This window comes from Anser anser (genome assembly GCF_964211835.1).
Source record: "Anser anser genome assembly, chromosome: 28".
Classification (NCBI taxonomy): Eukaryota; Metazoa; Chordata; class Aves; order Anseriformes; family Anatidae; genus Anser; species Anser anser.
This window is the reverse complement of record NC_139749.1, coordinates 2214237-2236841: the sequence shown is the minus strand read 5'-3', so window position 1 is coordinate 2236841 and position 22605 is coordinate 2214237. Positions and strand designations below refer to the sequence as shown.

At 65.8% G+C, this 22605-nt stretch overlaps 11 protein-coding genes across 11 annotated transcripts; 6 read left to right on the top strand and 5 right to left on the bottom strand.

Moving 5' to 3' along the window:
* The first annotated feature begins 731 nt into the window (after positions 1-731).
* On the top strand, positions 732-1102 carry LOC310887490 (feather keratin 4-like). The gene has a single exon (XM_083813478.1). The coding sequence runs from the start codon at positions 735-737 to the stop codon at positions 1098-1100; it is 366 nt and encodes a 121-aa protein (XP_083669604.1). The 5' UTR covers positions 732-734; the 3' UTR covers positions 1101-1102.
* A 2138-nt stretch (positions 1103-3240) lies between these two features.
* LOC310887451 (feather keratin 4-like) lies at positions 3241-3717 on the bottom strand (the record flags this gene model as incomplete). The annotated part of the gene is made up of 1 exon (XM_083813436.1): positions 3241-3717. The coding sequence occupies one exon, from the start codon at positions 3715-3717 to the stop codon at positions 3265-3267; it is 453 nt and encodes a 150-aa protein (XP_083669562.1). The 3' UTR covers positions 3241-3264.
* Positions 3718-4815: 1098 nt separating this feature from the next.
* On the top strand, positions 4816-5184 carry LOC310887494 (feather keratin 4-like; the record flags this gene model as incomplete). The annotated part of the gene is made up of 1 exon (XM_083813482.1): positions 4816-5184. Exon 1 carries the CDS (start codon positions 4819-4821, stop codon positions 5182-5184), a length of 366 nt encoding a protein of 121 aa, XP_083669608.1. The 5' UTR covers positions 4816-4818.
* Positions 5185-7348: 2164 nt separating this feature from the next.
* Positions 7349-7714, bottom strand: LOC310887645 (feather keratin 4-like; the record flags this gene model as incomplete). Its single annotated transcript, XM_083813794.1, has 1 exon — positions 7349-7714. The coding sequence occupies one exon, from the start codon at positions 7712-7714 to the stop codon at positions 7349-7351; it is 366 nt and encodes a 121-aa protein (XP_083669920.1).
* Positions 7715-8895: 1181 nt separating this feature from the next.
* Positions 8896-11054, top strand: LOC310887492 (feather keratin 4-like). Its single transcript, XM_083813480.1, has one exon. The coding sequence runs from the start codon at positions 8906-8908 to the stop codon at positions 9269-9271; it is 366 nt and encodes a 121-aa protein (XP_083669606.1). The 5' UTR covers positions 8896-8905; the 3' UTR covers positions 9272-11054.
* Positions 11055-11193: 139 nt separating this feature from the next.
* LOC310887450 (feather keratin 4-like) lies at positions 11194-12079 on the bottom strand. Its single transcript, XM_083813435.1, has 2 exons — positions 12064-12079; positions 11194-11822 (listed from the first exon to the last, which is right to left on the bottom strand). Exon 2 carries the CDS (start codon positions 11799-11801, stop codon positions 11436-11438), a length of 366 nt encoding a protein of 121 aa, XP_083669561.1. The 5' UTR covers positions 11802-11822; positions 12064-12079; the 3' UTR covers positions 11194-11435.
* Positions 12080-12974: 895 nt separating this feature from the next.
* On the top strand, positions 12975-15138 carry LOC310887499 (feather keratin 4-like). Its single transcript, XM_083813487.1, has one exon. The coding sequence runs from the start codon at positions 12990-12992 to the stop codon at positions 13353-13355; it is 366 nt and encodes a 121-aa protein (XP_083669613.1). The 5' UTR covers positions 12975-12989; the 3' UTR covers positions 13356-15138.
* A 139-nt stretch (positions 15139-15277) lies between these two features.
* Positions 15278-15972, bottom strand: LOC310887452 (feather keratin 4-like; the record flags this gene model as incomplete). Its single annotated transcript, XM_083813437.1, has 1 exon — positions 15278-15972. The coding sequence occupies one exon, from the start codon at positions 15970-15972 to the stop codon at positions 15520-15522; it is 453 nt and encodes a 150-aa protein (XP_083669563.1). The 3' UTR covers positions 15278-15519.
* Positions 15973-17071: 1099 nt separating this feature from the next.
* LOC310887491 (feather keratin 4-like) lies at positions 17072-17444 on the top strand. The gene has a single exon (XM_083813479.1). The coding sequence runs from the start codon at positions 17077-17079 to the stop codon at positions 17440-17442; it is 366 nt and encodes a 121-aa protein (XP_083669605.1). The 5' UTR covers positions 17072-17076; the 3' UTR covers positions 17443-17444.
* A 2162-nt stretch (positions 17445-19606) lies between these two features.
* LOC310887644 (feather keratin 4-like) lies at positions 19607-19972 on the bottom strand (the record flags this gene model as incomplete). The annotated part of the gene is made up of 1 exon (XM_083813793.1): positions 19607-19972. The coding sequence occupies one exon, from the start codon at positions 19970-19972 to the stop codon at positions 19607-19609; it is 366 nt and encodes a 121-aa protein (XP_083669919.1).
* Positions 19973-21156: 1184 nt separating this feature from the next.
* Positions 21157-21732, top strand: LOC310887495 (feather keratin 4-like). The gene has a single exon (XM_083813483.1). The coding sequence runs from the start codon at positions 21164-21166 to the stop codon at positions 21527-21529; it is 366 nt and encodes a 121-aa protein (XP_083669609.1). The 5' UTR covers positions 21157-21163; the 3' UTR covers positions 21530-21732.
* Positions 21733-22605: the final 873 nt, after the last annotated feature.

Sequence of the window (22605 nt, the reverse complement as noted above, 5' to 3'; positions counted from 1 at the left end):
ACCCGCTCCCTCAGCCCCTGCAATTACCCCGCTCGGACGCTCGCCAGCCCTCACCTAATGGGCAAATTAGCCCCGCTGCCGTCTCATCCCCTGCGTGCCTAAGAGGGCAGGGAGTGTGACAAAGGCGGGCTGCCAGCACCCTGAGTGCCACAGCTCTTCCCCAGGGGCTTGGTCTCGGGGCGGCCCCGTGCCCGCTGTGGAGAGCCCCAGGGCAGAGCGGGGTCGCGGCGCTGGGCAAGAAGCAGCCACACGCCAGCGCCTCCATGACGTACGCACTGGAGTTGTTATCTCCAGAGGGGCGAGGTGACGAAACGCCAAATCAAAGGCGCTCCTCTCGGGCACTGCCTGCTCAGCACCACGCATTTGGCCCGCCAAGCGGAAAGGGGAGGGAAGCCAGCAAAGGGGCCTGTGCTGGTCCGGACAGGGGATGCTGACTCAGGGAGGGCAGGAGCAGGACAGCCTGGCCTCGGCAGGAGGGAGTGCCGCCTCTGCCCATTGGCCCAGCGGGCGCTGCGCAATGGCGGGGCCTGGATAAAAGCTCGGCCTGTGCGGGGCTCTCGCAAGCACTGCTCTGGCCACCTTCTGCTTGGGGAACAGGGTAAGTCTGCGAGCGCTTCTCCTCCTCCCCCGGCTCCTGCCCCTGGCCCCTACGCCTCGGCCTGGGCAGCTGCCCTCTACTGCTCCCTCGCATCGCACTCTGTGCCCTCTTGCAGAGCACCGTCCAGTCCCGCAAGATGGCTTGCTACGACCTGTGCCCGCCAAAAACCAGCGTCGCCATCCCCCAGCCCATCGCTGAGAGCTGCAACGAGCTGTGCGCGCGGCAGTGCCCCGACTCGACGGCCTTCATCCAGCCACCCCCTGTCGTCGTCACCTTCCCCGGCCCCATCCTCAGCTCCTTCCCCCAGCAAGCCGTGGTGGGCTCCTCCGGGGCACCCGCCTTTGGGGGCTCCCTGGGGCTGGGGGGCCTCTACGGCGCGGGGGCCACCCAGGGCTCGGGGGGCCTCTGCACCTTTGGCAGGCCCTATGCTTCTCCCGCCTGCAGCCCCTACCTCTTGCCGCGCTACAGCAAGAAGCTGTGGGACACCTGTGGGCCCTGCTAATGCCAGGCCCTGCCCCACACCCCCTGCCAGCTGCCCCGACGCATGGCTGACCTCGTGGGCACGGGGTGCTGAGGAGCGCTGAGCATCTGCAGCCCCAGCCAAGGCCTGGGCAACGGCAGTGCCGGCCCCTTTGGCCTCTCCCGCCCTCTGCTGCATCCTATTTCCTCCACAGCCAGGGCCTTGTGCCCGGTTTGCCCTCTGCTCTCCCCCTCTCCCTTCCCCCTTCCTGCTCTCTGCGGCAAGAGCAGGACCCTTCAAGGCCTGTGGGGCCCATGGGCCAAGTCCTCCCGAGCCGCACTGCCGCACCGCCGGGGCTTGCGCAACCAGAAGCCACGCTCTGGAAAAGATCCTCTGCCCCCCCGACACGCCGCAGCCAGCCTCGCTGGCTCCTGCCCCTGCTCTCTGTCCACTTCTCCTGCCGTGCTGGGCACAATAAAGGTTTCCTGCATCCACTTCTGTCTCTCTCTTCCTCTCTCTGTGTTCCGAGTCAGGAAAGCAGCGGTGGGGGGGCGTAGCGGAGGCTCCGGGGGAGGGCAAATGCTGGTGCTGAGAGGCCCAGGCCATTAGGGCAGAGAGCAGGAGAGGTGCTGGCAGTTCTGCTTTGCCTGGCCTTCTCTGCCCGGGAGCGTGACCAGCTCTGCCAAGTGGCGCTGCTCCGCAGAAGCGAGGCACCGTCTCTGGCAAGAAGCGCAGAGGAAGAGGCCGGAGAGCAGGGATGGCTGAGCGCTGCACGCGGTGAGAGCATGGCCGGTCCCTTGCTGGAGGGCAGCCTTGCAGAAATGGCCCTGGGGCTGGTGGCCGCCCAGTGGAGCAGGAGCCAGCAACGTGCCTTGGGGCCGTGAGCGCTCCCCCCTGCTCCTGATCATTGGCAATAGGGTTAGCAGCAGCCATAAGACGTAAGGGCGCTGAGCATGGGTCGCCCCCTCCCCTTCTGTCTCCCCCTTTGTGGCCCCAGGCTGAGGTGACACCTCTTCCCAGGCAAGCCTCCTGCTGGCCTTGGGATTAAGCCCATCAGTGTTAGCACAAAGCCCACGTGTTGGATCCTTGGGTGTGGTGACGCCCGTTAAGGAAGAGGGAAGTGGCCCAGCTCAGGGAGCACTGGCTATAAAACGAAGCGGCAGCAAGCCCCAAGTGGCACTCAGGCTGGAGCTGCTGCTGCTGGCTGGCTGGCTGGCTGGCTGGCTGGAAGAAGCCTCTGCTCCCTCGGTGCTCAGGGCTGCCTGCAGCGTTGTCTTCTTCCTTTGAGTAGAGTGAGTTCTTTCCGGTCAAGACTGGCTCTAGCCTGTGGTGGTGGTGTGGTGGTGTTCAGTAAGGATTTGGCAGAGGGTCCGCGTGACTGATCTGTCTAGGAAATGCAAGAATCCTAGATGACAAGGAAGCCGAGCTGGTTCCTAGAAGTTTGGTTTGACTGCAAGCTCTGCTAATTGTATAGAAATTGCCTGCTAAAGATAAGCTCTGCTCACTGCTGGGCTGTGAGGGAAAAGCTCAGAGCTGAACGGTGCCCTGGGAGAAGTTCAGGTTGGCTCTTAGGGAGAAGCTCTTTCTTCAGCTAAGGGAGTGTGTAAGCCCAGGAACGGGCTGGGCAGGGAAGTGGTTTGGACTAGGCTTAGGCTTCGTTCAGGTCGCACTGCGTGGAGGCGGCAGTTGGCGTGCTGCTGATCCTCGCTCGGGGTTCCCCTCTGTTTCAGGACCTTGTATGGAGCGGCTGGAGGCAGCCCTGCTGGAGCCGGGGAGCAGGCTGCTTTCAGGCAGGGCCCTGGGAAATGGACTGCAGCCCTCAGTGTGGGAGTCAGGGCTGCCAGGGCCTTTTGCCAGGGCGTCCCGGCTCTTCGGGGGGCTGGGAGATCGAAGGGGCCATGTGCAGGGGGAGGGAGCCCTGGAGCCCCCGCGGGGCCTGGAAAGGAAAGGCAGAGAGGCAGGCATTGGATGCAGGCTTGCTTTATTGTCAAGGCAGGAAAGGACACAAGCACAGAGACGCGAGCAAGGCCCAGACAGGCAGGTGGTGCCTGGGGCTTCCATAGAGGCGTTCTTCCTTCAGGCTTCTCCCAGGCGGTGGCCGGCACAGGGCCAAGAAAGGGCCCTGGGGGACAGCACTGGAGGAGTCACATGTCTGTGAAGAGGAGGAGGAAGGACGAGGAGGAGAAGAGGTGGCACGGGCCTGGCTTTAGCAGGGCCCACAGGTGTCCCACAGCTTCTTGCTGTAGCGCGGCAAGAGGTAGGGGCTGCAGGCGGGAGAGGCGTAGGGCCTGCCAAAGGTACAGAGACCCCCCGAGCCCTGGGTGGCCCCCGCGCCGTAGAGGCCCCCCAGCCCCAAGGAGCCCCCAAAGGCGGGTGCCCCGGAGGAGCCCACCACGGCTTGCTGGGGGAAGGAGCTGAGGATGGGGCCGGGGAAGGTGACGACGACAGGGGGTGGCTGGATGAAGGCCGTCGAGTCGGGGCACTGCCGCGCGCACAGCTCGTTGCAGCTCTCAGCGATGGGCTGGGGGACGGCGACGCTGGTTTTCGGCGGGTACAGGTCGTTGCAAGCCATCTTGGTGTGAGAGAGCTGAGCCTGCAATGCAAAGCCCCCAGGGCCGGTGCTGTGAGTGAGGAGATGCCCTGGCAGAGCAGGGCCCATGCCCCAGCCAGGGGGCTCCCTCCTCAGCCCGCCCCGGCTCTCCACACCTGCTCCCCGTGTGCCCGCGGCCCTCGCCTGCCCCCACAGAGCCCCTCTGCCCACAGCGCCTCCGGCAGGGCTCCCGTGGCCAGGGAGCCCCACGCCGGACCCTGCCCGAGGAGGCCCCACCACCCACCCTTTTCCCGAGCAGAGCCAGGCAGGAGCAGCGGATGCCAGCGCTTGCCCAGGACCACGCTTTTATGGGGGCTGGCGAGTGCGGGGAGGAGCTGGCCGCGCTGGGGGCACGTGGCCCATGGTGGCCGAGCCCCGCACTCCTCCCTGCACGCCACGGGGCTGTTGTGCTGACGCCTGTTCCTCACCAGCCCCCACCCGCTCCCTCAGCCCCTGCAATTACCCCGCTCGGACGCTCGCCAGCCCTCACCTAATGGGCAAATTAGCCCCGCTGCCGTCTCATCCCCTGCGTGCCTAAGAGGGCAGGGAGTGTGACAAAGGCGGGCTGCCAGCACCCTGAGTGCCACAGCTCTTCCCCAGGGGCTTGGTCTCGGGGCGGCCCCGTGCCCGCTGTGGAGAGCCCCAGGGCAGAGCGGGGTCGCGGCGCTGGGCAAGAAGCAGCCACACGCCAGCGCCTCCATGACGTACGCACTGGAGTTGTTATCTCCAGAGGGGCGAGGTGACGAAACGCCAAATCAAAGGCGCTCCTCTCGGGCACTGCCTGCTCAGCACCACGCATTTGGCCCGCCAAGCGGAAAGGGGAGGGAAGCCAGCAAAGGGGCCTGTGCTGGTCCGGACAGGGGATGCTGACTCAGGGAGGGCAGGAGCAGGACAGCCTGGCCTCGGCAGGAGGGAGTGCCGCCTCTGCCCATTGGCCCAGCGGGCGCTGCGCAATGGCGGGGCCTGGATAAAAGCTCGGCCTGTGCGGGGCTCTCGCAAGCACTGCTCTGGCCACCTTCTGCTTGGGGAACAGGGTAAGTCTGCGAGCGCTTCTCCTCCTCCCCCGGCTCCTGCCCCTGGCCCCTACGCCTCGGCCTGGGCAGCTGCCCTCTACTGCTCCCTCGCATCGCACTCTGTGCCCTCTTGCAGAGCACCGTCCAGTCCCGCAAGATGGCTTGCTACGACCTGTGCCCGCCAAAAACCAGCGTCGCCATCCCCCAGCCCATCGCTGAGAGCTGCAACGAGCTGTGCGCGCGGCAGTGCCCCGACTCGACGGCCTTCATCCAGCCACCCCCTGTCGTCGTCACCTTCCCCGGCCCCATCCTCAGCTCCTTCCCCCAGCAAGCCGTGGTGGGCTCCTCCGGGGCACCCGCCTTTGGGGGCTCCCTGGGGCTGGGGGGCCTCTACGGCGCGGGGGCCACCCAGGGCTCGGGGGGCCTCTGCACCTTTGGCAGGCCCTATGCTTCTCCCGCCTGCAGCCCCTACCTCTTGCCACGCTACAGCAAGAAGCTGTGGGACACCTGTGGGCCCTGCTAATGCCAGGCCCTGCCCCACACCCCCTGCCAGCTGCCCCGACGCATGGCTGACCTCGTGGGCACGGGGTGCTGAGGAGCGCTGAGCATCTGCAGCCCCAGCCAAGGCCTGGGCAACGGCAGTGCCGGCCCCTTTGGCCTCTCCCGCCCTCTGCTGCATCCTATTTCCTCCACAGCCAGGGCCTTGTGCCCGGTTTGCCCTCTGCTCTCCCCCTCTCCCTTCCCCCTTCCTGCTCTCTGCGGCAAGAGCAGGACCCTTCAAGGCCTGTGGGGCCCATGGGCCAAGTCCTCCCGAGCCGCACTGCCGCACCACCAGGGCTTGCGCAACCAGAAGCCACGCTCTGGAAAAGATCCTCTGCCCCCCCGACACGCCGCAGCCAGCCTCGCTGGCTCCTGCCCCTGCTCTCTGTCCACTTCTCCTGCCGTGCTGGGCACAATAAAGGTTTCCTGCATCCACTTCTGTCTCTCTCTTCCTCTCTCTGTGTTCCGAGTCAGGAAAGCAGCGGTGGGGGGGCGTAGCGGAGGCTCCGGGGGAGGGCAAATGCTGGTGCTGAGAGGCCCAGGCCATTAGGGCAGAGAGCAGGAGAGGTGCTGGCAGTTCTGCTTTGCCTGGCCTTCTCTGCCCGGGAGCGTGACCAGCTCTGCCAAGTGGCGCTGCTCCGCAGAAGCGAGGCACCGTCTCTGGCAAGAAGCGCAGAGGAAGAGGCCGGAGAGCAGGGATGGCTGAGCGCTGCACGCGGTGAGAGCATGGCCGGTCCCTTGCTGGAGGGCAGCCTTGCAGAAATGGCCCTGGGGCTGGTGGCCGCCCAGTGGAGCAGGAGCCAGCAACGTGCCTTGGGGCCGTGAGCGCTCCCCCCTGCTCCTGATCATTGGCAATAGGGTTAGCAGCAGCCATAAGACGTAAGGGCGCTGAGCATGGGTCGCCCCCTCCCCTTCTGTCTCCCCCTTTGTGGCCCCAGGCTGAGGTGACACCTCTTCCCAGGCAAGCCTCCTGCTGGCCTTGGGATTAAGCCCATCAGTGTTAGCACAAAGCCCACGTGTTGGATCCTTGGGTGTGGTGACGCCCGTTAAGGAAGAGGGAAGTGGCCCAGCTCAGGGAGCACTGGCTATAAAACGAAGCGGCAGCAAGCCCCAAGTGGCACTCAGGCTGGAGCTGCTGCTGCTGGCTGGCTGGCTGGCTGGCTGGCTGGAAGAAGCCTCTGCTCCCTCGGTGCTCAGGGCTGCCTGCAGCGTTGTCTTCTTCCTTTGAGTAGAGTGAGTTCTTTCCGGTCAAGACTGGCTCTAGCCTGTGGTGGTGGTGTGGTGGTGTTCAGTAAGGATTTGGCAGAGGGTCCGCGTGACTGATCTGTCTAGGAAATGCAAGAATCCTAGATGACAAGGAAGCCGAGCTGGTTCCTAGAAGTTTGGTTTGACTGCAAGCTCTGCTAATTGTATAGAAATTGCCTGCTAAAGATAAGCTCTGCTCACTGCTGGGCTGTGAGGGAAAAGCTCAGAGCTGAACGGTGCCCTGGGAGAAGTTCAGGTTGGCTCTTAGGGAGAAGCTCTTTCTTCAGCTAAGGGAGTGTGTAAGCCCAGGAACGGGCTGGGCAGGGAAGTGGTTTGGACTAGGCTTAGGCTTCGTTCAGGTCGCACTGCGTGGAGGCGGCAGTTGGCGTGCTGCTGATCCTCGCTCGGGGTTCCCCTCTGTTTCAGGACCTTGTATGGAGCGGCTGGAGGCAGCCCTGCTGGAGCCGGGGAGCAGGCTGCTTTCAGGCAGGGCCCTGGGAAATGGACTGCAGCCCTCAGTGTGGGAGTCAGGGCTGCCAGGGCCTTTTGCCAGGGCGTCCCGGCTCTTCGGGGGGCTGGGAGATCGAAGGGGCCATGTGCAGGGGGAGGGAGCCCTGGAGCCCCCGCGGGGCCTGGAAAGGAAAGGCAGAGAGGCAGGCATTGGATGCAGGCTTGCTTTATTGTCAAGGCAGGAAAGGACACAAGCACAGAGACGCGAGCAAGGCCCAGACAGGCAGGTGGTGCCTGGGGCTTCCAGAGAGGCGTTCTTCCTTCAGGCTTCTCCCAGGCGGTGGCCGGCACAGGGCCAAGAAAGGGCCCTGGGGGACAGCACTGGAGGAGTCACATGTCTGTGAAGAGGAGGAGGAAGGACGAGGAGGAGAAGAGGTGGCACGGGCCTGGCTTTAGCAGGGCCCACAGGTGTCCCACAGCTTCTTGCTGTAGCGCGGCAAGAGGTAGGGGCTGCAGGCGGGAGAGGCGTAGGGCCTGCCAAAGGTACAGAGGCCCCCCGAGCCCTGGGTGGCCCCCGCGCCGTAGAGGCCCCCCAGCCCCAAGGAGCCCCCAAAGGTGGGTGCCCCGGAGGAGCCCACCACGGCTTGCTGGGGGAAGGAGCTGAGGATGGGGCCGGGGAAGGTGACGACGACAGGGGGTGGCTGGATGAAGGCCGTCGAGTCGGGGCACTGCCGCGCGCACAGCTCGTTGCAGCTCTCAGCGATGGGCTGGGGGACGGCGACGCTGGTTTTCGGCGGGTACAGGTCGTTGCAAGCCATCTTGGTGTGAGAGAGCTGAGCCTGCAATGCAAAGCCCCCAGGGCCGGTGCTGTGAGTGAGGAGATGCCCTGGCAGAGCAGGGCCCATGCCCCAGCCAGGGGGCTCCCTCCTCAGCCCGCCCCGGCTCTCCACACCTGCTCCCCGTGTGCCCGCGGCCCTCGCCTGCCCCCACAGAGCCCCTCTGCCCACAGCGCCTCCGGCAGGGCTCCCGTGGCCAGGGAGCCCCACGCCGGACCCTGCCCGAGGACGCCCCACCACCCACCCTTTTCCCGAGCAGAGCCAGGCAGGAGCAGCGGATGCCAGCGCTTGCCCAGGACCACGCTTTTATGGGGGCTGGCGAGTGCGGGGAGGAGCTGGCCGCGCTGGGGGCACGTGGCCCATGGTGGCCGAGCCCCGCACTCCTCCCTGCACGCCACGGGGCTGTTGTGCTGACGCCTGTTCCTCACCAGCCCCCACCCGCTCCCTCAGCCCCTGCAATTACCCCGCTCGGACGCTCGCCAGCCCTCACCTAATGGGCAAATTAGCCCCGCTGCCGTCTCATCCCCTGCGTGCCTAAGAGGGCAGGGAGTGTGACAAAGGCGGGCTGCCAGCACCCTGAGTGCCACAGCTCTTCCCCAGGGGCTTGGTCTCGGGGCGGCCCCGTGCCCGCTGTGGAGAGCCCCAGGGCAGAGCCGCAGGGTCGCGGCGCTGGGCAAGAAGCAGCCACACGCCAGCGCCTCCATGACGTACGCACTGGAGTTGTTATCTCCAGAGGGGCGAGGTGACGAAACGCCAAATCAAAGGCGCTCCTCTCGGACACTGCCTGCTCAGCACCACGCATTTGGCCCGCCAAGTGGAAAGGGGAGGGAAGCCAGCAAAGGGGCCTGTGCTGGTCCGGACAGGGGATGCTGACTCAGGGAGGGCAGGAGCAGGACAGCCTGGCCTCGGCAGGAGGGAGTGCCGCCTCTGCCCATTGGCCCAGCGGGCGCTGCGCAATGGCGGGGCCTGGATAAAAGCTCGGCCTGTGCGGGGCTCTCGCAAGCACTGCTCTGGCCACCTTCTGCTTGGGGAACAGGGTAAGTCTGCGAGCGCTTCTCCTCCTCCCCCGGCTCCTGCCCCTGGCCCCTACGCCTCGGCCTGGGCAGCTGCCCTCTACTGCTCCCTCGCACTGCACTCTGTGCCCTCTTGCAGAGCACCGTCCAGTCCCGCAAGATGGCTTGCTACGACCTGTGCCCGCCAAAAACCAGCGTCGCCATCCCCCAGCCCATCGCTGAGAGCTGTAACGAGCTGTGCGCGCGGCAGTGCCCCGACTCGACGGCCTTCATCCAGCCACCCCCTGTCGTCGTCACCTTCCCCGGCCCCATCCTCAGCTCCTTCCCCCAGCAAGCCGTGGTGGGCTCCTCCGGGGCACCCGCCTTTGGGGGCTCCCTGGGGCTGGGGGGCCTCTACGGCGCGGGGGCCACCCAGGGCTCGGGGGGCCTCTGCACCTTTGGCAGGCCCTATGCTTCTCCCGCCTGCAGCCCCTACCTCTTGCCACGCTACAGCAAGAAGCTGTGGGACACCTGTGGGCCCTGCTAATGCCAGGCCCTGCCCCACACCCCCTGCCAGCTGCCCCGACGCATGGCTGACCTCGTGGGCACGGGGTGCTGAGGAGCGCTGAGCATCTGCAGCCCCAGCCAAGGCCTGGGCAACGGCAGTGCCGGCCCCTTTGGCCTCTCCCGCCCTCTGCTGCATCCTATTTCCTCCACAGCCAGGGCCTTGTGCCCGGTTTGCCCTCTGCTCTCCCCCTCTCCCTTCCCCCTTCCTGCTCTCTGCGGCAAGAGCAGGACCCTTCAAGGCCTGTGGGGCCCATGGGCCAAGTCCTCCCGAGCCGCACTGCCGCACCGCCGGGGCTTGCGCAACCAGAAGCCACGCTCTGGAAAAGATCCTCTGCCCCCCCGACACGCCGCAGCCAGCCTCGCTGGCTCCTGCCCCTGCTCTCTGTCCACTTCTCCTGCCGTGCTGGGCACAATAAAGGTTTCCTGCATCCACTTCTGTCTCTCTCTTCCTCTCTCTGTGTTCCGAGTCAGGAAAGCAGCGGTGGGGGGGCGTAGCGGAGGCTCCGGGGGAGGGCAAATGCTGGTGCTGAGAGGCCCAGGCCATTAGGGCAGAGAGCAGGAGAGGTGCTGGCAGTTCTGCTTTGCCTGGCCTTCTCTGCCCGGGAGCGTGACCAGCTCTGCCAAGTGGCGCTGCTCCGCAGAAGCGAGGCACCGTCTCTGGCAAGAAGCGCAGAGGAAGAGGCCGGAGAGCAGGGATGGCTGAGCGCTGCACGCGGTGAGAGCATGGCCGGTCCCTTGCTGGAGGGCAGCCTTGCAGAAATGGCCCTGGGGCTGGTGGCTGCCCAGTGGAGCAGGAGCCAGCAACGTGCCTTGGGGCCGTGAGCGCTCCCCCCTGCTCCTGATCATTGGCAATAGGGTTAGCAGCAGCCATAAGACGTAAGGGCGCTGAGCATGGGTCGCCCCCTCCCCTTCTGTCTCCCCCTTTGTGGCCCCAGGCTGAGGTGACACCTCTTCCCAGGCAAGCCTCCTGCTGGCCTTGGGATTAAGCCCATCAGTGTTAGCACAAAGCCCACGTGTTGGATCCTTGGGTGTGGTGACGCCCGTTAAGGAAGAGGGAAGTGGCCCAGCTCAGGGAGCACTGGCTATAAAACGAAGCGGCAGCAAGCCCCAAGTGGCACTCAGGCTGGAGCTGCTGCTGCTGGCTGGCTGGCTGGCTGGCTGGCTGGAAGAAGCCTCTGCTCCCTCGGTGCTCAGGGCTGCCTGCAGCGTTGTCTTCTTCCTTTGAGTAGAGTGAGTTCTTTCCGGTCAAGACTGGCTCTAGCCTGTGGTGGTGGTGTGGTGGTGTTCAGTAAGGATTTGGCAGAGGGTCCGCGTGACTGATCTGTCTAGGAAATGCAAGAATCCTAGATGACAAGGAAGCCGAGCTGGTTCCTAGAAGTTTGGTTTGACTGCAAGCTCTGCTAATTGTATAGAAATTGCCTGCTAAAGATAAGCTCTGCTCACTGCTGGGCTGTGAGGGAAAAGCTCAGAGCTGAACGGTGCCCTGGGAGAAGTTCAGGTTGGCTCTTAGGGAGAAGCTCTTTCTTCAGCTAAGGGAGTGTGTAAGCCCAGGAACGGGCTGGGCAGGGAAGTGGTTTGGACTAGGCTTAGGCTTCGTTCAGGTCGCACTGCGTGGAGGCGGCAGTTGGCGTGCTGCTGATCCTCGCTCGGGGTTCCCCTCTGTTTCAGGACCTTGTATGGAGCGGCTGGAGGCAGCCCTGCTGGAGCCGGGGAGCAGGCTGCTTTCAGGCAGGGCCCTGGGAAATGGACTGCAGCCCTCAGTGTGGGAGTCAGGGCTGCCAGGGCCTTTTGCCAGGGCGTCCCGGCTCTTCGGGGGGCTGGGAGATCGAAGGGGCCATGTGCAGGGGGAGGGAGCCCTGGAGCCCCCGCGGGGCCTGGAAAGGAAAGGCAGAGAGGCAGGCATTGGATGCAGGCTTGCTTTATTGTCAAGGCAGGAAAGGACACAAGCACAGAGACGCGAGCAAGGCCCAGACAGGCAGGTGGTGCCTGGGGCTTCCAGAGAGGCGTTCTTCCTTCAGGCTTCTCCCAGGCGGTGGCCGGCACAGGGCCAAGAAAGGGCCCTGGGGGGCAGCACTGGAGGAGTCACATGTCTGTGAAGAGGAGGAGGAAGGACGAGGAGGAGAAGAGGTGGCACGGGCCTGGCTTTAGCAGGGCCCACAGGTGTCCCAGAGCTTCTTGCTGTAGCGCGGCAAGAGGTAGGGGCTGCAGGCGGGAGAGGCGTAGGGCCTGCCAAAGGTACAGAGACCCCCCGAGCCCTGGGTGGCCCCCGCGCCGTAGAGGCCCCCCAGCCCCAAGGAGCCCCCAAAGGCGGGTGCCCCGGAGGAGCCCACCACGGCTTGCTGGGGGAAGGAGCTGAGGATGGGGCCGGGGAAGGTGACGACGACAGGGGGTGGCTGGATGAAGGCCGTCGAGTCGGGGCACTGCCGCGCGCACAGCTCGTTGCAGCTCTCAGCGATGGGCTGGGGGACGGCGACGCTGGTTTTCGGCGGGTACAGGTCGTTGCAAGCCATCTTGGTGTGAGAGAGCTGAGCCTGCAATGCAAAGCCCCCAGGGCCGGTGCTGTGAGTGAGGAGATGCCCTGGCAGAGCAGGGCCCATGCCCCAGCCAGGGGGCTCCCTCCTCAGCCCGCCCCGGCTCTCCACACCTGCTCCCCGTGTGCCCGCGGCCCTCGCCTGCCCCCACAGAGCCCCTCTGCCCACAGCGCCTCCGGCAGGGCTCCCGTGGCCAGGGAGCCCCACGCCGGACCCTGCCCGAGGAGGCCCCACCACCCACCCTTTTCTCGAGCAGAGCCAGGCAGGAGCAGCGGATGCCAGCGCTTGCCCAGGACCACGCTTTTATGGGGGCTGGCGAGTGCGGGGAGGAGCTGGCCGCGCTGGGGGCACGTGGCCCATGGTGGCCGAGCCCCGCACTCCTCCCTGCACGCCACGGGGCTGTTGTGCTGACGCCTGTTCCTCACCAGCCCCCACCCGCTCCCTCAGCCCCTGCAATTACCCCGCTCGGACGCTCGCCAGCCCTCACCTAATGGGCAAATTAGCCCCGCTGCCGTCTCATCCCCTGCGTGCCTAAGAGGGCAGGGAGTGTGACAAAGGCGGGCTGCCAGCACCCTGAGTGCCACAGCTCTTCCCCAGGGGCTTGGTCTCGGGGCGGCCCCGTGCCCGCTGTGGAGAGCCCAAGGGCAGAGCGGGGTCGCGGCGCTGGGCAAGAAGCAGCCACACGCCAGCGCCTCCATGACGTACGCACTGGAGTTGTTATCTCCAGAGGGGCGAGGCGACGAAACGCCAAATCAAAGGCGCTCCTCTCGGACACTGCCTGCTCAGCACCACGCATTTGGCCCGCCAAGCGGAAAGGGGAGGGAAGCCAGCAAAGGGGCCTGTGCTGGTCCGGACAGGGGATGCTGACTCAGGGAGGGCAGGAGCAGGACAGCCTGGCCTCGGCAGGAGGGAGTGCCGCCTCTGCCCATTGGCCCAGCGGGCGCTGCGCAATGGCGGGGCCTGGATAAAAGCTCGGCCTGTGCGGGGCTCTCGCAAGCACTGCTCTGGCCACCTTCTGCTTGGGGAACAGGGTAAGTCTGCGAGCGCTTCTCCTCCTCCCCCGGCTCCTGCCCCTGGCCCCTACGCCTCGGCCTGGGCAGCTGCCCTCTACTGCTCCCTCGCATCGCACTCTGTGCCCTCTTGCAGAGCACCGTCCAGTCCTGCAAGATGGCTTGCTACGACCTGTGCCCGCCGAAAACCAGCGTCGCCATCCCCCAGCCCATCGCTGAGAGCTGTAACGAGCTGTGCGCGCGGCAGTGCCCCGACTCGACGGCCTTCATCCAGCCACCCCCTGTCGTCGTCACCTTCCCCGGCCCCATCCTCAGCTCCTTCCCCCAGCAAGCCGTGGTGGGCTCCTCCGGGGCACCCGCCTTTGGGGGCTCCTTGGGGCTGGGGGGCCTCTACGGCGCGGGGGCCACCCAGGGCTCGGGGGGCCTCTGCACCTTTGGCAGGCCCTATGCTTCTCCCGCCTGCAGCCCCTACCTCTTGCCGCGCTACAGCAAGAAGCTGTGGGACACCTGTGGGCCCTGCTAATGCCAGGCCCTGCCCCACACCCCCTGCCAGCTGCCCCAACGCATGGCTGACCTCGTGGGCACGGGGTGCTGAGGAGCGCTGAGCATCTGCAGCCCCAGCCAAGGCCTGGGCAACGGCAGTGCCGGCCCCTTTGGCCTCTCCCGCCCTCTGCTGCATCCTATTTCCTCCACAGCCAGGGCCTTGTGCCCGGTTTGCCCTCTGCTCTCCCCCTCTCCCTTCCCCCTTCCTGCTCTCTGCGGCAAGAGCAGGACCCTTCAAGGCCTGTGGGGCCCATGGGCCAAGTCCTCCCGAGCCGCACTGCCGCACCGCCGGGGCTTGCGCAACCAGAAGCCACGCTCTGGAAAAGATCCTCTGCCCCCCCGACACGCCGCAGCCAGCCTCGCTGGCTCCTGCCCCTGCTCTCTGTCCACTTCTCCTGCCGTGCTGGGCACAATAAAGGTTTCCTGCATCCACTTCTGTCTCTCTCTTCCTCTCTCTGTGTTCCGAGTCAGGAAAGCAGCGGTGGGGGGGCGTAGCGGAGGCTCCGGGGGAGGGCAAATGCTGGTGCTGAGAGGCCCAGGCCATTAGGGCAGAGAGCAGGAGAGGTGCTGGCAGTTCTGCTTTGCCTGGCCTTCTCTGCCCGGGAGCGTGACCAGCTCTGCCAAGTGGCGCTGCTCCGCAGAAGCGAGGCACCGTCTCTGGCAAGAAGCGCAGAGGAAGAGGCCGGAGAGCAGGGATGGCTGAGCGCTGCACGCGGTGAGAGCATGGCCGGTCCCTTGCTGGAGGGCAGCCTTGCAGAAATGGCCCTGGGGCTGGTGGCCGCCCAGTGGAGCAGGAGCCAGCAACGTGCCTTGGGGCCGTGAGCGCTCCCCCCTGCTCCTGATCATTGGCAATAGGGTTAGCAGCAGCCATAAGACGTAAGGGCGCTGAGCATGGGTCGCCCCCTCCCCTTCTGTCTCCCCCTTTGTGGCCCCAGGCTGAGGTGACACCTCTTCCCAGGCAAGCCTCCTGCTGGCCTTGGGATTAAGCCCATCAGTGTTAGCACAAAGCCCACGTGTTGGATCCTTGGGTGTGGTGACGCCCGTTAAGGAAGAGGGAAGTGGCCCAGCTCAGGGAGCACTGGCTATAAAACGAAGCGGCAGCAAGCCCCAAGTGGCACTCAGGCTGGAGCTGCTGCTGCTGGCTGGCTGGCTGGCTGGCTGGCTGGAAGAAGCCTCTGCTCCCTCGGTGCTCAGGGCTGCCTGCAGCGTTGTCTTCTTCCTTTGAGTAGAGTGAGTTCTTTCCGGTCAAGACTGGCTCTAGCCTGTGGTGGTGGTGTGGTGGTGTTCAGTAAGGATTTGGCAGAGGGTCCGCGTGACTGATCTGTCTAGGAAATGCAAGAATCCTAGATGACAAGGAAGCCGAGCTGGTTCCTAGAAGTTTGGTTTGACTGCAAGCTCTGCTAATTGTATAGAAATTGCCTGCTAAAGATAAGCTCTGCTCACTGCTGGGCTGTGAGGGAAAAGCTCAGAGCTGAACGGTGCCCTGGGAGAAGTTCAGGTTGGCTCTTAGGGAGAAGCTCTTTCTTCAGCTAAGGGAGTGTGTAAGCCCAGGAACGGGCTGGGCAGGGAAGTGGTTTGGACTAGGCTTAGGCTTCGTTCAGGTCGCACTGCGTGGAGGCGGCAGTTGGCGTGCTGCTGATCCTCGCTTGGGGTTCCCCTCTGTTTCAGGACCTTGTATGGAGCGGCTGGAGGCAGCCCTGCTGGAGCCGGGGAGCAGGCTGCTTTCAGGCAGGGCCCTGGGAAATGGACTGCAGCCCTCAGTGTGGGAGTCAGGGCTGCCAGGGCCTTTTGCCAGGGCGTCCCGGCTCTTCGGGGGGCTGGGAGATCGAAGGGGCCATGTGCAGGGGGAGGGAGCCCTGGAGCCCCCGCGGGGCCTGGAAAGGAAAGGCAGAGAGGCAGGCATTGGATGCAGGCTTGCTTTATTGTCAAGGCAGGAAAGGACACAAGCACAGAGACGCGAGCAAGGCCCAGACAGGCAGGTGGTGCCTGGGGCTTCCAGAGAGGCGTTCTTCCTTCAGGCTTCTCCCAGGCGGTGGCCGGCACAGGGCCAAGAAAGGGCCCTGGGGGGCAGCACTGGAGGAGTCACATGTCTGTGAAGAGGAGGAGGAAGGACGAGGAGGAGAAGAGGTGGCACGGGCCTGGCTTTAGCAGGGCCCACAGGTGTCCCACAGCTTCTTGCTGTAGCGCGGCAAGAGGTAGGGGCTGCAGGCGGGAGAGGCGTAGGGCCTGCCAAAGGTACAGAGACCCCCCGAGCCCTGGGTGGCCCCCGCGCCGTAGAGGCCCCCCAGCCCCAAGGAGCCCCCAAAGGCGGGTGCCCCGGAGGAGCCCACCACGGCTTGCTGGGGGAAGGAGCTGAGGATGGGGCCGGGGAAGGTGACGACGACAGGGGGTGGCTGGATGAAGGCCGTCGAGTCGGGGCACTGCCGCGCGCACAGCTCGTTGCAGCTCTCAGCGATGGGCTGGGGGACGGCGACGCTGGTTTTCGGCGGGTACAGGTCGTTGCAAGCCATCTTGGTGTGAGAGAGCTGAGCCTGCAATGCAAAGCCCCCAGGGCCGGTGCTGTGAGTGAGGAGATGCCCTGGCAGAGCAGGGCCCATGCCCCAGCCAGGGGGCTCCCTCCTCAGCCCGCCCCGGCTCTCCACGCCTGCTCCCCGTGTGCCCGCGGCCCTCGCCTGCCCCCACAGAGCCCCTCTGCCCACAGCGCCTCCGGCAGGGCTCCCGTGGCCAGGGAGCCCCACGCCGGACCCTGCCCGAGGAGGCCCCACCACCCACCCTTTTCCCGAGCAGAGCCAGGCAGGAGCAGCGGATGCCAGCGCTTGCCCAGGACCACGCTTTTATGGGGGCTGGCGAGTGCGGGGAGGAGCTGGCCGCGCTGGGGGCACGTGGCCCATGGTGGCCGAGCCCCGCACTCCTCCCTGCACGCCACGGGGCTGTTGTGCTGACGCCTGTTCCTCACCAGCCCCCACCCGCTCCCTCAGCCCCTGCAATTACCCCGCTCGGACGCTCGCCAGCCCTCACCTAATGGGCAAATTAGCCCCGCTGCCGTCTCATCCCCTGCGTGCCTAAGAGGGCAGGGAGTGTGACAAAGGCGGGCTGCCAGCACCCTGGGTGCCACAGCTCTTCCCCAGGGGCTTGGTCTCGGGGCGGCCCCGTGCCCGCTGTGGAGAGCCCCAGGGCAGAGCCGCAGGGTCGCGGCGCTGGGCAAGAAGCAGCCACACGCCAGCGCCTCCATGACGTACGCACTGGAGTTGTTATCTCCAGAGGGGCGAGGTGACGAAACGCCAAATCAAAGGCGCTCCTCTCGGGCACTGCCTGCTCAGCACCACGCATTTGGCCCGCCAAGCGGAAAGGGGAGGGAAGCCAGCAAAGGGGCCTGTGCTGGTCCGGACAGGGGATGCTGACTCAGGGAGGGCAGGAGCAGGACAGCCTGGCCTCGGCAGGAGGGAGTGCCGCCTCTGCCCATTGGCCCAGCGGGCGCTGCGCAATGGCGGGGCCTGGATAAAAGCTCGGCCTGTGCGGGGCTCTCGCAAGCACTGCTCTGGCCACCTTCTGCTTGGGGAACAGGGTAAGTCTGCGAGCGCTTCTCCTCCTCCCCCGGCTCCTGCCCCTGGCCCCTACGCCTCGGCCTGGGCAGCTGCCCTCTACTGCTCCCTCGCATCGCACTCTGTGCCCTCTTGCAGAGCACCGTCCAGTCCCGCAAGATGGCTTGCTACGACCTGTGCCCGCCGAAAACCAGCGTCGCCATCCCCCAGCCCATCGCTGAGAGCTGTAACGAGCTGTGCGCGCGGCAGTGCCCCGACTCGACGGCCTTCATCCAGCCACCCCCTGTCGTCGTCACCTTCCCCGGCCCCATCCTCAGCTCCTTCCCCCAGCAAGCCGTGGTGGGCTCCTCCGGGGCACCCGCCTTTGGGGGCTCCCTGGGGCTGGGGGGCCTCTACGGCGCGGGGGCCACCCAGGGCTCGGGGGGCCTCTGCACCTTTGGCAGGCCCTATGCTTCTCCCGCCTGCAGCCCCTACCTCTTGCCACGCTACAGCAAGAAGCTCTGGGACACCTGTGGGCCCTGCTAATGCCAGGCCCTGCCCCACACCCCCTGCCAGCTGCCCCGACGCATGGCTGACCTCGTGGGCACGGGGTGCTGAGGAGCGCTGAGCATCTGCAGCCCCAGCCAAGGCCTGGGCAACGGCAGTGCCGGCCCCTTTGGCCTCTCCCGCCCTCTGCTGCATCCTATTTCCTCCACAGCCAGGGCCTTGTGCCCGGTTTGCCCTCTGCTCTCCCCCTCTCCCTTCCCCCTTCCTGCTCTCTGCGGCAAGAGCAGGACCCTTCAAGGCCTGTGGGGCCCATGGGCCAAGTCCTCCCGAGCCGCACTGCCGCACCGCCGGGGCTTGCGCAACCAGAAGCCACGCTCTGGAAAAGATCCTCTGCCCCCCCGACACGCCGCAGCCAGCCTCGCTGGCTCCTGCCCCTGCTCTCTGTCCACTTCTCCTGCCGTGCTGGGCACAATAAAGGTTTCCTGCATCCACTTCTGTCTCTCTCTTCCTCTCTCTGTGTTCCGAGTCAGGAAAGCAGCGGTGGGGGGGCGTAGCGGAGGCTCCGGGGGAGGGCAAATGCTGGTGCTGAGAGGCCCAGGCCATTAGGGCAGAGAGCAGGAGAGGTGCTGGCAGTTCTGCTTTGCCTGGCCTTCTCTGCCCGGGAGCGTGACCAGCTCTGCCAAGTGGCGCTGCTCCGCAGAAGCGAGGCACCGTCTCTGGCAAGAAGCGCAGAGGAAGAGGCCGGAGAGCAGGGATGGCTGAGCGCTGCACGCGGTGAGAGCATGGCCGGTCCCTTGCTGGAGGGCAGCCTTGCAGAAATGGCCCTGGGGCTGGTGGCCGCCCAGTGGAGCAGGAGCCAGCAACGTGCCTTGGGGCCGTGAGCGCTCCCCCCTGCTCCTGATCATTGGCAATAGGGTTAGCAGCAGCCATAAGACGTAAGGGCGCTGAGCATGGGTCGCCCCCTCCCCTTCTGTCTCCCCCTTTGTGGCCCCAGGCTGAGGTGACACCTCTTCCCAGGCAAGCCTCCTGCTGGCCTTGGGATTAAGCCCATCAGTGTTAGCACAAAGCCCACGTGTTGGATCCTTGGGTGTGGTGACGCCCGTTAAGGAAGAGGGAAGTGGCACAGCTCAGGGAGCACTGGCTATAAAACGAAGCGGCAGCAAGCCCCAAGTGGCACTCAGGCTGGAGCTGCTGCTGCTGGCTGGCTGGCTGGCTGGCTGGCTGGAAGAAGCCTCTGCTCCCTCGGTGCTCAGGGCTGCCTGCAGCGTTGTCTTCTTCCTTTGAGTAGAGTGAGTTCTTTCCGGTCAAGACTGGCTCTAGCCTGTGGTGGTGGTGTGGTGGTGTTCAGTAAGGATTTGGCAGAGGGTCCGCGTGACTGATCTGTCTAGGAAATGCAAGAATCCTAGATGACAAGGAAGCCGAGCTGGTTCCTAGAAGTTTGGTTTGACTGCAAGCTCTGCTAATTGTATAGAAATTGCCTGCTAAAGATAAGCTCTGCTCACTGCTGGGCTGTGAGGGAAAAGCTCAGAGCTGAACGGTGCCCTGGGAGAAGTTCAGGTTGGCTCTTAGGGAGAAGCTCTTTCTTCAGCTAAGGGAGTGTGTAAGCCCAGGAACGGGCTGGGCAGGGAAGTGGTTTGGACTAGGCTTAGGCTTCGTTCAGGTCGCACTGCGTGGAGGCGGCAGTTGGCGTGCTGCTGATCCTCGCTCGGGGTTCCCCTCTGTTTCAGGACCTTGTATGGAGCGGCTGGAGGCAGCCCTGCTGGAGCCGGGGAGCAGGCTGCTTTCAGGCAGGGCCCTGGGAAATGGACTGCAGCCCTCAGTGTGGGAGTCAGGGCTGCCAGGGCCTTTTGCCAGGGCGTCCCGGCTCTTCGGGGGGCTGGGAGATCGAAGGGGCCATGTGCAGGGGGAGGGAGCCCTGGAGCCCCCGCGGGGCCTGGAAAGGAAAGGCAGAGAGGCAGGCACTGGATGCAGGCTTGCTTTATTGTCAAGGCAGGAAAGGACACAAGCACAGAGACGCGAGCAAGGCCCAGACAGGCAGGTGGTGCCTGGGGCTTCCAGAGAGGCGTTCTTCCTTCAGGCTTCTCCCAGGCGGTGGCCGGCACAGGGCCAAGAAAGGGCCCTGGGGGACAGCACTGGAGGAGTCACATGTCTGTGAAGAGGAGGAGGAAGGACGAGGAGGAGAAGAGGTGGCACGGGCCTGGCTTTAGCAGGGCCCACAGGTGTCCCACAGCTTCTTGCTGTAGCGCGGCAAGAGGTAGGGGCTGCAGGCGGGAGAGGCGTAGGGCCTGCCAAAGGTACAGAGACCCCCCGAGCCCTGGGTGGCCCCCACGCCGTAGAGGCCCCCCAGCCCCAAGGAGCCCCCAAAGGCGGGTGCCCCGGAGGAGCCCACCACGGCTTGCTGGGGGAAGGAGCTGAGGATGGGGCCGGGGAAGGTGACGACGACAGGGGGTGGCTGGATGAAGGCCGTCGAGTCGGGGCACTGCCGCGCGCACAGCTCGTTGCAGCTCTCAGCGATGGGCTGGGGGACGGCGACGCTGGTTTTCGGCGGGTACAGGTCGTTGCAAGCCATCTTGGTGTGAGAGAGCTGAGCCTGCAATGCAAAGCCCCCAGGGCCGGTGCTGTGAGTGAGGAGATGCCCTGGCAGAGCAGGGCCCATGCCCCAGCCAGGGGGCTCCCTCCTCAGCCCGCCCCAGCTCTCCACGCCTGCTCCCCGTGTGCCCGCGGCCCTCGCCTGCCCCCACAGAGCCCCTCTGCCCACAGCGCCTCCGGCAGGGCTCCCGTGGCCAGGGAGCCCCACGCCGGACCCTGCCCGAGGAGGCCCCACCACCCACCCTTTTCCCGAGCAGAGCCAGGCAGGAGCAGCGGATGCCAGCGCTTGCCCAGGACCACGCTTTTATGGGGGCTGGCGAGTGCGGGGAGGAGCTGGCCGCGCTGGGGGCACGTGGCCCATGGTGGCCGAGCCCCGCACTCCTCCCTGCACGCCACGGGGCTGTTGTGCTGACGCCTGTTCCTCACCAGCCCCCACCCGCTCCCTCAGCCCCTGCAATTACCCCGCTCGGACGCTCGCCAGCCCTCACCTAATGGGCAAATTAGCCCCGCTGCCGTCTCATCCCCTGCGTGCCTAAGAGGGCAGGGAGTGTGACAAAGGCGGGCTGCCAGCACCCTGAGTGCCACAGCTCTTCCCCAGGGGCTTGGTCTCGGGGCGGCCCCGTGCCCGCTGTGGAGAGCCCCAGGGCAGAGCCGCAGGGTCGCGGCGCTGGGCAAGAAGCAGCCACACGCCAGCGCCTCCATGACGTACGCACTGGAGTTGTTATCTCCAGAGGGGCGAGGTGACGAAACGCCAAATCAAAGGCGCTCCTCTCGGGCACTGCCTGCTCAGCACCACGCATTTGGCCCGCCAAGCGGAAAGGGGAGGGAAGCCAGCAAAGGGGCCTGTGCTGGTCCGGACAGGGGATGCTGACTCAGGGAGGGCAGGAGCAGGACAGCCTGGCCTCGGCAGGAGGGAGTGCCGCCTCTGCCCATTGGCCCAGCGGGCGCTGCGCAATGGCGGGGCCTGGATAAAAGCTCGGCCTGTGCGGGGCTCTCGCAAGCACTGCTCTGGCCACCTTCTGCTTGGGGAACAGGGTAAGTCTGCGAGCGCTTCTCCTCCTCCCCCGGCTCCTGCCCCTGGCCCCTACGCCTCGGCCTGGGCAGCTGCCCTCTACTGCTCCCTCGCATCGCACTCTGTGCCCTCTTGCAGAGCACCGTCCAGTCCCGCAAGATGGCTTGCTACGACCTGTGCCCGCCGAAAACCAGCGTCGCCATCCCCCAGCCCATCGCTGAGAGCTGTAACGAGCTGTGCGCGCGGCAGTGCCCCGACTCGACGGCCTTCATCCAGCCACCCCCTGTCGTCGTCACCTTCCCCGGCCCCATCCTCAGCTCCTTCCCCCAGCAAGCCGTGGTGGGCTCCTCCGGGGCACCCGCCTTTGGGGGCTCCTTGGGGCTGGGGGGCCTCTACGGCGCGGGGGCCACCCAGGGCTCGGGGGGCCTCTGCACCTTTGGCAGGCCCTATGCTTCTCCCGCCTGCAGCCCCTACCTCTTGCCGCGCTACAGCAAGAAGCTGTGGGACACCTGTGGGCCCTGCTAATGCCAGGCCCTGCCCCACACCCCCTGCCAGCTGCCCCGACGCATGGCTGACCTCGTGGGCACGGGGTGCTGAGGAGCGCTGAGCATCTGCAGCCCCAGCCAAGGCCTGGGCAACGGCAGTGCCGGCCCCTTTGGCCTCTCCCGCCCTCTGCTGCATCCTATTTCCTCCACAGCCAGGGCCTTGTGCCCGGTTTGCCCTCTGCTCTCCCCTCTCCCTTCCCCCTTCCTGCTCTCTGCGGCAAGAGCAGGACCCTTCAAGGCCTGTGGGGCCCATGGGCCAAGTCCTCCCGAGCCGCACTGCCGCACCGCCGGGGCTTGCGCAACCAGAAGCCACGCTCTGGAAAAGATCCTCTGCCCCCCGACACGCCGCAGCCAGCCTCGCTGGCTCCTGCCCCTGCTCTCTGTCCACTTCTCCTGCCGTGCTGGGCACAATAAAGGTTTCCTGCATCCACTTCTGTCTCTCTCTTCCTCTCTCTGTGTTCCGAGTCAGGAAAGCAGCGGTGGGGGGCGTAGCGGAGGCTCCGGGGAGGGCAAATGCTGGTGCTGAGAGGCCAGGCCATTAGGGCAGAGAGCAGGAGAGGTGCTGGCAGTTCTGCTTTGCCTGGCCTTCTCTGCCGGGAGCGTGACCAGCTCTGCCAAGTGGCGCTGCTCCGCAGAAGCGAGGCACCGTCTCTGGCAAGAAGCGCAGAGGAAGAGGCCGGAGAGCAGGGATGGCTGAGCGCTGCACGCGGTGAGAGCATGGCCGGTCCCTTGCTGGAGGGCAGCCTTGCAGAAATGGCCCTGGGGCTGGTGGCCGCCCAGTGGAGCAGGAGCCAGCAACGTGCCTTGGGGCCGTGAGCGCTCCCCCCTGCTCCTGATCATTGGCAATAGGGTTAGCAGCAGCCATAAGACGTAAGGGCGCTGAGCATGGGTCGCCCCTCCCCTTCTGTCTCCCCCTTTGTGGCCCCAGGCTGAGGTGACACCTCTTCCCAGGCAAGCCTCCTGCTGGCCTTGGGATTAAGCCCATCAGTGTTAGCACAAAGCCCACGTGTTGGATCCTTGGGTGTGGTGACGCCCGTTAAGGAAGAGGGAAGTGGC

Coding starts and splice junctions, on each gene's coding strand:
- LOC310887490 (XM_083813478.1), top strand. CDS start 735: ATGGCTTGCTACGACCTGTGCCCGCCAAAAACCAGCGTCGCCATCCCC.
- LOC310887492 (XM_083813480.1), top strand. CDS start 8,906: ATGGCTTGCTACGACCTGTGCCCGCCAAAAACCAGCGTCGCCATCCCC.
- LOC310887450 (XM_083813435.1), bottom strand. CDS start 11,801: ATGGCTTGCAACGACCTGTACCCGCCGAAAACCAGCGTCGCCGTCCCC.
- LOC310887499 (XM_083813487.1), top strand. CDS start 12,990: ATGGCTTGCTACGACCTGTGCCCGCCGAAAACCAGCGTCGCCATCCCC.
- LOC310887491 (XM_083813479.1), top strand. CDS start 17,077: ATGGCTTGCTACGACCTGTGCCCGCCGAAAACCAGCGTCGCCATCCCC.
- LOC310887495 (XM_083813483.1), top strand. CDS start 21,164: ATGGCTTGCTACGACCTGTGCCCGCCGAAAACCAGCGTCGCCATCCCC.